This window comes from Neopelma chrysocephalum, unplaced genomic scaffold (genome assembly GCF_003984885.1).
Source record: "Neopelma chrysocephalum unplaced genomic scaffold, ASM398488v2 Primary Assembly neopelma1_25, whole genome shotgun sequence".
In the NCBI taxonomy this organism is placed as follows: Eukaryota; Metazoa; Chordata; class Aves; order Passeriformes; family Pipridae; genus Neopelma; species Neopelma chrysocephalum.
In genome coordinates, this window is record NW_020897694.1 from 43,137,979 (window position 1) to 43,150,602 (window position 12,624).

At 34.9% G+C, this 12,624-nt stretch overlaps 1 protein-coding gene across 1 annotated transcript in view; it reads right to left on the minus strand.

Annotated features, from left to right (window-relative positions):
• Positions 1–611: 611 nt before the first annotated feature.
• Positions 612–12,624, minus strand: part of PRKX (protein kinase X-linked) — a 54,528-nt gene continuing 42,515 nt past the window's right edge. Inside the window, exons 6-9 of the mRNA XM_027675116.1 lie at positions 9,394–9,451; positions 6,881–6,958; positions 3,678–3,826; positions 612–3,264 (exon numbers count right to left, since the gene is read on the minus strand). Coding sequence (XP_027530917.1) covers positions 3,701–3,826; positions 6,881–6,958; positions 9,394–9,451 — 262 coding nt within the window. The 3' untranslated portion in view covers positions 612–3,264; positions 3,678–3,700. The remainder of the gene's footprint in view (positions 3,265–3,677; positions 3,827–6,880; positions 6,959–9,393; positions 9,452–12,624) is intronic.

Genomic DNA, 12,624 nt, shown 5'->3' on the forward strand with positions numbered 1-12,624 from the left:
CTGTTCATGATTTTGGCACTGGCATGTTAAGAAAGCCGATTTGGTTTTCTTTTTTAATTACAATGACAAAAATAATCACTTCACTGTTTGATCATTGAATCTTATTTTGTATTTGGAAATCTGAAAAATCTTTTGTAAATCTTGTCTGTCACGGCAAGCCCAATGGAAGTTTACTTCCTTGGCTGATCTGTCTTCTTAATGAAGGCTATTTCACTCCAGGAATCCCATCATTTGGTAAGCATTACCTATGAAAAGATTTTTTTACTCTGCATAAAACCCAGAAGCTGTTTTGTATTGGCAACTTCCTTTGACATCCACGGTCATTAAGCTGTGAAAATGTCAAAGCAATTAGGGTCATATAATCAAAGTTTAATGAGAAGTCTGAGTTAACACTTTTCATTATCGATGTGCTACCTGAAATGATTTTGAAAATATAGTTTTTGGTGCTTCTTCCACACCATGTTCCAGCACTCCTGTCTTGTTCTGGAAAGACTTAACTCCTAGAAACAAGGAACAGTTGTTTTTCTACTCCGTCTCCTCTCCCCTTCATAAATTTCTTGGATGAAGAACCTCAACCTCCTCCCACCATAAATGGAAGCAAACTAGGTTAAAACATTTAAAAAGATATAAAGGTTTATTAAATGAATCCAGATTTGACAGATATTACATAAATTAAACAGCAATAAAGTTTTACTAGGGTTTATGTACAGATCACAGTGATTTTCATTGTGCAATGAGGGCTGACTTTGTAACTTTGAACAGTACTTATACATGTGAGCTACAATAAGCAACCAGCAACATACAACATTAGTTTAAGTTAACCTCGCAAGCCTAGCAGTTCAAACTGATTATGCAGCACACAAATGCCTGCTATCACTATCACTACTTACTACACAACAGAGTATTTATAGAGCAGTCAAGGTTTGCCATAGAAAAGTGCAAAACATAGAAAGTCTGTACACAGTACAGTACAAAAAGGAATCATGCTACAGTCATTGAAAGCTGAAAAACAATTCTATAGCATAGGAAGCACTGCATCACAACTCTTCTGAACGGCAGGCAGATGGGCTGAGGAACAGCCATAGCTTAATTGCTTTCAAAACTGCAAAATCCCTGTTCATCCATTTAAACATAGTTTAGTACCTATATTTGACCCATTAACAATGACTTTCTACAGTGGAAGATCACACTAGTTAAAGCTCAGTAGCACACATATTCATTGATCAAGCTAATTTACAGGAAAATTTACAGCATGTTCTTCATTGAAATCATGAAGCGTTTATATAATTTGGTTACAAGGCAATTGAGTTTACAATGCAACTTAATCACTTAAAACCTCAAACTGGGCAATTAAAAATATATATATATATATAAAACTCAAAAATAAAGGTTGGTTTTTTAATGTTTAACATTCTTGTTCACTGACGTGGAATACCAAAGGCCTAAGGGCTCTTTTGCAAGACAACAGTCCTTACGCAACAGTCTATATGCAAAAACATGTTTTAACAGAAGCAATCAAAGTAAAACGAACTTCAGAGAATATCCTACTTGAATAGAAAATAAAAAAAGTGTTCCAGTCTTCTTAAAAAAAAAATCCATAAATCCAGAGCTCTTAGTGCAGTGTATATCTGCATGAACTCTCAGACAGAACTACATAAGTGGGCCATGAAGTCCCAGCAAAGACTTAAAATAAAATAGGCTCACTTGTGCAAATAAATTAAATGGGCTGGTAATAGTTCATTAAGTCCAAGACTGTAGAAAAAAATAACTGATCACTTCAAATAATGTTTAAAAACTGGTTTCGTTGTAGTTTTTAATTCAGGATTTGAATTAAAAAAAATTTGAAAGCAGTTTTGTCCTAGAAAGCATGTTGACGAGGTCAGTAGTTACAGGAGTATGTACACATGGCTCTGGAAACAATGTAAAGTCAATGTAATTACTTTTTGCAATTGAAGCACTTCAAAATCAATTCCCCTATATTAACACAAGCCTCACAATATGTAACCTGAAAAAAAAAAAAAAAAAATTCTAACTTGTATACAATCTACCTTCACGTTCATGTGCACTCATATACACAAATCCATATGCACATGATGATACTTGCTGCTACTTAAAATGAAGCAATATTGCAAATACTTCCAAAATACAGTGTACTCAAGCTGCTAGAAAGATGTTAGAACAGGGTGAAAAAAAGACTCCTTACATCTAGGGTTTGAACCCTATACATATGAAATTCCTGGCAGCAGAGACTTCGGGACATTTTTGAAAAAGCAGGAGCAGAAAAATCAGGCTTTACTATGTATTCAGTCTTCCCTCTGATATTCTGAAGCACCCAGCATTCAACAACAACTATTTCACTAATAAAAAAGGTCTGTTATGGCTCATGCTTGGAGAAGACAGCAAGCTTGAGACAGAACAACTCCTGTAAGAGCTAGTTAGAGCCCTTTTTCAGTATGCACTGAATTGCATGTTTACAGTGAGCCTTCATGTGAGGAATCCCATTTCAGACAGTGTAAAATCATTCAAAATCCCGGTTTGCAGAGAGACATAATTTTAACAGAACTTCTTGAATTAGCCTTTAAATTGCACCTTAACAATAAAACATGCCCTTGTCTTTCTGCTTTCAAGTATTATGGTTGCAAGTGTGAGGCATTGGAAATTTTAGGTACAAATCTTTTTTAAAATGTAATTATTTTTATTTTTTACAAAGAATTATAAAATGTATATAAGATGATGAAAAACTCATTTAGCCTTTTTAAGATTTTTATTCCTAAAGAACTTCTTGAAAAACATTATTTGAAAAATAAAAATCATAGACTCTGCAAAGTACAAAAATTTACATCTTTGCACAATTCCTGTGCTTTAGTTGTTTTGTATTCATTATATACATATATACTAATTTGTGCTTTTAATTACACAAGTTTAGTATAAACTTATAAAATTAAGTCTATGAGTTAACTATGCAAAAAAGATCTGAGAATAGCAGGAAACTTATAGTTAAGTTAAAAAAAATAAATCCTAAAAATACTATTTTAGTGAGTCTACTTCAGAGTAGACTATCATTATTACAATTAACTAAACTAATGTTAAATGTTTACAGCAAAAAATCATTCTTGCCTGCCTCCACCTCTTTAGGTATTTACTATATACTAATACACACATGTGAATTCAGTATCATTCTTAGCCACAAAGAAAATTTTCATTTACATATGAACTCCATCATTCTTCAGACTTGCTCTTAGGACTTCAATTTTCTTCCAGCTTCTAAGACAAAAAAAGGAACACAAAACACAAGGTGGAGTATGTGAACTGAATAACAAGTATCAAACTATCACAGTTAAAAGACAGAATCCAGGGTACAGAATTAATCTGAAAATCTTATTCTTCTAACTAAAGCCTCCATTCTTAATAGAAAAAACTTGCAATTAAGAACAATTACATTACCTTATCTGTCAAATCAATCTATATATTTCTTTTTAACATACTATTTTAAAAGATTTAAGGACAGGACTTAAATATCTCTATGCAAATAATTCTTCATCACTGTAGAAAACCAAAGCCTGTGACATAAATAATCTTTGTCATTCCATAAGCCATTATGAATGAGAAGATGTAATTTCTGAATATGGTTCTCACTCTGCAATGTTTTCAAGATGGCTCCTGACATTTGGACATACCTTATCCATTGTAGATGTCGCTTTCAGAAGTTCTTGAAAATTTCTAGATCTTTAGGAGGTACTGGAGGTGTCTTATTCCAGTCATCTTCAGGATAAGCTTCAAAATTGGAAGTATCTCCATCATTGGATACTTTGGGTACTATAGGAGGCTAGTCAGAAAAAGCACAACAAAAATGTTAGTACAGTTTCCTCAGTGATCTCCCCCCATCATATTAAAGCAAAAATTCTGTAAAAGACCAATTAAACAAAGAGGGTACAGACTTGCAGTTCACAGATTTACAGCTCACCTAATAATGAACGGCATGAGGGAGAGAAGCCTGCAGAAACACATACACATTCCCACACCTTGTCTATTTTGCAGTTAAATAATGTGGTTAAAAGACACTTATAATATAGAGACCTATGTTATTAACACTACCTCTAGCTGCTTTGCAGGCTGAAGATAACTACTGCAAAACATTACTACAACTAGGCTTCCAGGCACATGCCATCATAGCATAATCTGCCACTCTTCTTCCTCACTCTTCCCATCATCTGTGGTCTATGAACAAAAAGGAATGCAATCATATTAGGTTCCTTTCAACTAAGAAAAAGTAGCATAGCAGTATGGGAGACTGCTTTCTAATTGAAGGAGAAAATCCTCCTCTTCTCTTTGGTTTTGAATAGATTGATCGGTTTTAAGGTGGCTGAAATGACTAACTTCTCTATATCTCACACTACCTAGTAGGTAGTGCTTTTTCCTAACCTAGCAATAAATTCAAACAGGTAAAGAAATTGCTGCACTGTAAGTCATTTCACAAGAATGGCTGTAAAAGCAACTTAATTGAAATTGATCTTTTTTATGAAACCTGAAGGTGCCATAAGTATCTCTTTTCTCTTTCTCTCCTCAGAGGATCCTTTCAATTTCTAGTACTGCCCACCAGCTTCACGGTACCTGTAGTTTTTCCTTGTCTTGTATCTAGCATTCATATTACTTTACCCTTCTGCCCATAGGCTATGAGATAAACCTCCTTTCTGAAATATTTCATTAATTGCAGAGGTTAATGTAAGACAAACCCCTTTTCTGTTTCTCAAGGGACATTCATCTCTCTAACCCCTTCTCAGCAACTGAGAGCTGAAGTATCATTGTGAGTCCAATAGAACACTTTAGAATGAGAAAATCTTACAGATGATCACTGAACTGGCTAATACAAGTTATACCACAGACAGAACTATAAAGTACAGCAAAATGTTACTCTGCATCTCCTCAAAAAGATGAAAGTTTGCCTTCCACTGCTTGTGAGACCTTATCTGATTTTCTGGGCTTTTCAAATCGATGTCATCATCAGTAGGTTTTAAATGGGAAACCAAGGGCCCCTGAGAGGTGATACTTCTAACCTTTAGCCAAAAGCAGAGTCCTGCTTTTGCACCTGGCAGTCTCAGTACACAGCCCAGATGCTTAAAAAATGTGTAGAATCTGTTCTGTTCCAGAGAACTGTCTGCTCCACTGTGGGCAATGCCTATACCTCCACCTCCCTGTAGGCATTTTGGCAGGAAAAAATAGTTTTGTGAAATGACACACAAAAAGAGACAACAAAACAAAAGAAGGAGAGAAAGGATGATTAATGAAATTATTTTCTCTCTTTCAGTCATTAGTATTATTTATATAATACTGATACTTAAGACCTTATTAGGACGATGAATCAATAAGCCATTTGTACACTAGAGAAATTCACACTTTTTACAGGGAAAAGGGAGCATTGTGTGCATTATTTCATATTTTCAATCTCTTCATCAGTATGAAATACAGTGAGATTGTAAAAACAAATTCTGAAGAATATAGCTGCCTCTACAAACCATCAAGCAAAATTCTAACCCAATTCACATCCCTGCTCTGAAGTTTAGTTAAGCAGCATCTTGTCTTCTAAGAACTTTATGTAATCATCACAAAGATTAAGAAACAAGTTTTAGATTCACGTATATGACAATGACTCTTTTTAAAATTTTTCAATTTTTAAAAAATTTCTTTCATTTTTTTTAAATAAAAATGCCACACAAAGAAGGTTTGGACTGTACATCTAACAATCAGGTTTTAATTTGTTTATTTTATTTATTATTGATTTGGCAATAGAGAAGGTTTTCATAAACTTCAGAATTTAAATACTTATAAAACAGGTTATCATCCAGATTGTGGTTTTTTGCAGATTTTCATGAACACAATTTACAGTAAATAACTTGAAAAATGTGACTTCATTACAACACATCTACATAAAACTGTGGGTAGTAATGATTAAAAATAAAACAAATCCACAAATTTAAAAAATATGTGAACTTATTTCTGTTAAAGAAAAAAGTCATCTACAGCTTTGTATTAGGATGTTGTTTACAAGAATACATCAAGAACATTTTAATCTCTTCCGTTTTTTTGCAAGAACTCAATTTAAGATAACTAGCCAGAAATTAGGTGTAAGAAACTAATGCAAAAAAAAGAAAAACAAACATTTAATTGGCACTTGATTGACTGCATATGGCAACCTCTGTTACAGAAAATCACTGCTGTAAGAAATCATGAGTTAGAACTCTAGGGAAGGAAAGAAAGAAGGCAGTTTTAGTTCCAAAGGACTTGAAAAAGCATTTTGTAATGTTGATGGTTTTAGCAAACATCTGCCCTCATACAATACTAGAATTCAGTGCTGTTAAAAAGTGCGTTAGAATTACATTCATAAATCCTTCTCTTTCACCTTCCCTATTCCTCCTACTCCCATATGCTTTACATTTTGTTAAAGCATTTACCTGAATTGAACTTGGCACAAAAATTTAAAGCCCGGAGTAAAATACTTCCATAAATGTAAGGGCAAGGAAAAAAAGAAAAATAATCAGACTACCAATCCCCTCCATCCCCCTAAATAAAAAAAACACATACAAGTAATTATTTATAAAACCCTAAAACTGAAAACTAAATGTTGTATTAATTAATCAACATAAGCAAAGCAGGGTTTTTTTTAGACATTTTGTAAGTAGACAAAAATGCAAACAGACAGTCATACAATTAATTCTGCATTGTAAAAGGGCAAATATGCATTTAATTACTGAAGTGTGCATATAGACATTTAGTCATACACACAAACACACAGATGCAACAGCCAACAAACCTTCAACAGATCAGCTTAAATGAACAATGAGTTCTCCTTGTGATGTCCTATACAGTATTTCGCAGAATATACCTTTAGTCTCCTTTGAGGTACAGCATCCCAATCTATAGACCTGAACCATCGATGTCTCTTCACATCATCTGCTCCATTCTTTAAAGAAAAAAAAAAATCAAAATAACTATTTTGTTAGTTATATGTATTCCAAACCATGTATTTCATCATAAGACCTGTGGTATCAAAGCAGACTAACAGTCTATCCTTTCTTCAGGTGATAATCATTAAAAAATTCTACAGGATAAATTCATAGTGTTAATTCCCTAGCAGATCCTGAGTTCCAGCAATAAGACCCAAATGTTTGGGTTTTTGTTTGATTGTTGTTCTTTGCTTGGCTTGGGAGTATTTTTTTTTGTTATTTGTTGGTTTTCTTTTTGTTGTTTGTTTATGGTTTTTTTGTTTTATTATGTTTTCGGGGTTTTTTGCATTCTTCTGACACAATGGAGATCAAGAACAGGCTTTAAAGTACTCTCAAAACCATTCGGTACAGTTCTATTCACTTTTGTATTCCTCAACATTTTTATTCAGATATACTTTCTAATTCTTACACTAATAAAAAAATAACTGAGAGTTGTTGGTGTCTTAAATAAAATAACGTCTCGGAAGCACAAAGTTTTCTCAAATATTACAGAAGTTTAGTGCTGACAGCAAGAGATTCTCAGTACTGTTACAGAAGTAAATACATTAGAACGTTTGTTTTCATTTTAGATATACAGTTAAAGGTGCCTGTTTTGATTATGTACATAAGGAACAAAAATGTCTTTTTCCTTTTTCATGATGAAACTTGTTTCAAGCACAGGCTCATTCTCAAGGGATTACGGACTGGGGAAAAACAGCTGGTTCTCTGTTTCAGGCCTGATCACAGCATAGCACTCAAGGTCATACCACATACAACTCCACAAAATGAAGTATATCACACATTTTCAGATTTATGTGAAGTGAGACTATCCATTGCTCAAACCCAAGAGGCATCTAGAAGAACAGTACATTACCTAGTTCCCTCAAAAGCAGATCTGTCTCAATGCTTCACCAGAAAGTGTCCAGTGGAATTTACCTCTTTTTAAACCAATTACAATCATGGAAAAGGATCAGACACAAGTCTGACCTACTACTCCCACCCCAAAGCCTGCTTTTCATTAGAACTGGTTTTGATTTTGACATTTTAGTCAATTGCAGGGAAAAACTCCAAAACAAACCTAAGCAACCACAGACTAAAAATGACCAAAACCAACACAAAAGCCAGCCAAACACATTTTCTAAAACCTATGTTTGAATAAATCAAGGTTTGCTTTTGTTTTTGTTTTCCTTCAAAACTGTCAAAAGATATAAAAATTTTCACTGGTCAATCAGTTTTAAATTTTCAGCTTATGAAATCCTCCTGCTTCCACCCCTGAAAAACACTGCAAAGGATTCTGAAGGATAAGAAAAACGTTATTTCCTGGTTTTTCTTGCCAGTCTGACTTTGTGCCATAAAAGACTCCAAAAGAAAACCCTGGACAGTTCGTTACAGCATTTACACTTATATTACAAATATTCAAAAGACACCTGTATGACTGTGCATCTTCTAACTTCTTCACCTATGTGCACCATTCAATGTGCTTTGGGCAAAAAAGTAAACCTCTAACCTCCCTTGCCCAGAGAAATAAAAATGTTAGCTGTCCCTAAAGAAATAAAAGATTACCCAAGCTAATTTTGATATCTGCCACACTGTAAGAACAAGAGCAAGTCAATAAATAAAGGATTAATTTACTTTGCCAGAAGGGTAAATTAACCTATACCGAGTTTGTGTGGTGTTCTGGCTAACCTCTTAAAGTACTTGAGCTAATTCACATGCAGGTAACTTCTCACTGAACTACCAATCACAGCTATTGCACAAACTAAGTTTGTCATACAGCTCTCATCATCTTGACATCATACAAGGACAGCTCAGAGAATTTAGAGGATTGCTTTGTGTTCCTCCTTGACATACCGCTGATACAGGTGTATTTCTGAGGTAGGCTGAAATGCTACCCAGGATATGTGAGCACAGTCTCTAGTAAGCTATTGCTTTCAGAAGTCTCTTCAGATTAGGATGACTAATTTTTCCTCGTGGAAGACTATTTGACTGTGCTTAACCAGCCCCTCCAAGACAATGACCAAACATCATGGTATTACAACAACCCTTATACTCTTGAAAATAATTTTTAAGCTTCAAATATGATTAGTGCTCCTTCCAGGATTAACAACTCTAAAGAAAGAACCAAATGAGCTGGCCCTGTGTACTACAGGACTTAATCCTATGTTCCTGGTCTAATCTAAGTTTTCAAATTAATGAAGGGGGGTGGTAGTGGTGAGTAGGGAGGGAAACTATTATGAAGGATAGCATTAACCCAAATAGGAGTATGATTTTCAGAAAAACAGGAATACACAGACTAAACTTTGCATTTGGGATTGCATAACCAAAGCTATAGAAGAGCTGTTCTACATGTTTCCTACAGAATTCTTTAAACCTTGTGCTGTGTTCTGTGTTACACCTAGCATTTTACACTGACCTTCATATTTCCTAGTCGTCTTGTTCGGTCAACCACAAGCAGCTTCTTAATAAGGTCTCTGAAGTAAAGAAAATACGTTCTCTGTTAAACAAAAGTTATTTATTTTTGACTGTCACACAAATACAGACATACTTCCTTTTGACCCATTCATTTCCTCATATTTGAGGACATTTTAGAGTAAACTATAAAAAAGAATAACCTGTTTTAAAACGAACTTGCAGAATTCTTGCTCTTTCAAGAAACAAAGGAAAGAAACTTTCTCTCTCCCCTGTCCCTTGTCAAGTAGCACCATTTCTTTCTTTGTATTTTTCTATTTTACTGGGCATTCCAAATCTCAAAATGGATCTCAAACCTGTTAGTCAGAACACAACCCTAATATATATAAAGCAGATAACGCTGCACCCTTAACTTTATGCTAAATATCCAGAGAAACCATGGAAGAGGTAGTCATCTGCTTAAAGCTAGTAACATCTATAAGCTGCATTTCACTGAAAATGAAAATTATCCCCTGAGATTCATTGAACAGTTTTTCAGAAAGTTAAATCAACATTTTAAAAGTATAGAGACATAAAACTCTTCCATTTTAATAGTAAAATACTTTAAATATTAAGCACCAAACAACTACAACATAAATTAAAAGTATCATAATCTACTGAATTACCTTTATTACTTATGAGTTGAGGGAAAAATATTTCTGCAAGCAGTTAGTTTTTATCTCAAAGATTATTTTGCTATTTAATTGTAGAAAAATGGCATTCTGGTCTAATTGCATAAAGTACAATGGCAGCAAAGAACAAAAGTTTAACCATCCTTATTTCTACAATCTCAAATAGACCTGAGAGATGACATACTGTATGAAATGCTGGGGATCTACAGAGTATGGCTATTTCTAATTTTTAACTTTACAAAAAATTTTAAAAAGTGTCAATAGCCTTATTTACAGAAAAGAATGCAAACATAATAATGACACGTCTGCCTCTCTCCATCCCTATCTGGAACACCTACTACCCAAAAATCAAAACAGTACTGTGTCACCTATCCTCGAAATCACAAAAGTCTATGCATAAAGAATATACGAACTGAGAGTGAATGTGTTGGATTGTTTGAAAAGCTGTTGTATTTGGCAGGAATACAATTCTAAAATTCAACTGGAAAAATATTCAATTGCCAGATAAAAGAATAAAAAAGTCCATGGTGAAAGCAATTTTTAAAACTCTCATGATCGTTCCAGACAATCAATGTTTGGATTAGATTAAATCATGTGACCAACTCCTTTTACAGTCACCTTCACAGTTCTTCATAGACAAGACCTCTCCTTATGGAAGAGGCTACAGGAATGACTATAAGCGTACTTTAAAACAGAACTAGGCGTGAAGATCCAGAAACCCAAAAACAGATTCACAAGGTTTATGGACAAAGATAAATCACAGTTTCCTATTCCTATACAACCAGAAAATATTTCATGGATCACTTTTGGCTTGCTTCAAAAAGTCATCATAGAGCGGTTAAGGGATGAGCCTGCTTGGTGATACTGCGTTGTCACTAAAGATGATACTTCCTGCATTTGACAGAAAAAATATCCATTACACTGAAACAAATAATAGATGGTTTAGTGCTTCTTTATTATATAATTTATAAAGAATAATTTAAAAATTATCATGTTCAAGTCAATTCAATAGATATGTTGCTGTATGTAATTGGGGAATCAAACTCTACATGAAGGTGTCTCCAGACCAATAACCATTAAAGTGCTGTAGCAGTGATGTTTTGTTTGGAATTTCCCATAACTGGCGTTGTAAACAAAAGTTTAAAACAAACAAACAAAACCAAACCAACCAACCAACCACAAAAACAAACCAAAAAAAAGGGAAAAAAAGAAAAAAATAAAAAGAAATAACCCAGAAACTCACTAGTGACCAAAAAAATAGGTCATGCGTAATTAATACCTATGCTTTTTCAGAAACTAACACAAAATTCTACTGATAGTCTTCATTTGGAATTTCTACTTGGTTAATTCATTATTATCATCATGTCAGAAGTTGCTCTTCAGAAGAGATGTAAACTAACAGTCGAATGCGTCGAGAACTTCATGTATACAGGACAAAGGACTTGAAGAAAACATCTGATGGGACTGCAAGGTGGCTAACAAAAGGGACACTGAAAAGCAACGGGAAGAGATGGTAGCTTGGGCCAGAAGGAACAGCACTTACACAAGACATACAGCAGTTATTCAGCACAGTAAGAAATAGCAAGACCATCATGCAGCAGGAGGGGAAGGCAAAGCTGTACAAATTCAAAAAGTAAAAAGCATAGGAGGGTGATAGGGGACAGGCAAGTAGAAAAATGTCAGTCAGTAAGTTTGTGTACTACATATATCTAGGGAGAAAAGTTTTCTCAAAGTTCAAAAAGGAAAATAGTTTTGTTGCCTCAGAACAGAGAGCTAAAGTTCAACTTTCATAAACACCGTATAACACTAATACTTCAGACATAGTCTGGATGTGGCAAGACCCAAGATAGTCTTCTTCCTTGCTAAGATATCAACTTATTGGAAGAAGAAAGTGGAAGCAAATGGGGTAAAAGTAAGGTAAGAAGCAGACTGGCTTCTTAGGACAAAATAAGCTTGGCACTTGTTTTAAGCTAATGATGCAGAGATGTTCAAAGACTATCCAGTTCTGCATACTGTGGTTTAAAGAAGGAAGAGGAGTTGACAGAACTAGACAGATATATTATGCTAACAACTCACTACAGAAAGCAGGTGAAACCACAAAAACAGTGTGGTCAGCAGGATCAGGGAAGTGATTGTCCCTCTGCACTCGGTGCTGATGGGGTTGCACCTCAAGAACTGTGTCCAGTTCTGGGCCCCTCACTACAAGAAAGACATTGCCCTTCTCTGGACTCTGTTCAGCACCTCAAAGGAGCTAGTGAAAGGTCTAGAGAGTAAGTCCTGTGAGGAGCAGCTGAGGGAGATGGGGTAGTTCAGCCTGGAGAAAAGGAGGCTCAGGGGAGACCTTATCACTCTCTACATTTACCTGAAAGGAGGTTGTAGCCAGGTAGGGGTCAGCCCCTTCTCCCAGGCAACTAGTGGCAGGAAGAGAAGACAGGGGGAGGTTTAGGTTGGACATCAGGAAGCAATTCTTCATTGAAAGGGTGGTTAAGCATTGGAACAGGTTGCCCAGGGAGGTGGTGGAGTCACCAGCCCTGAAAGTGTTCAAGTAACAACTGGACATGGCA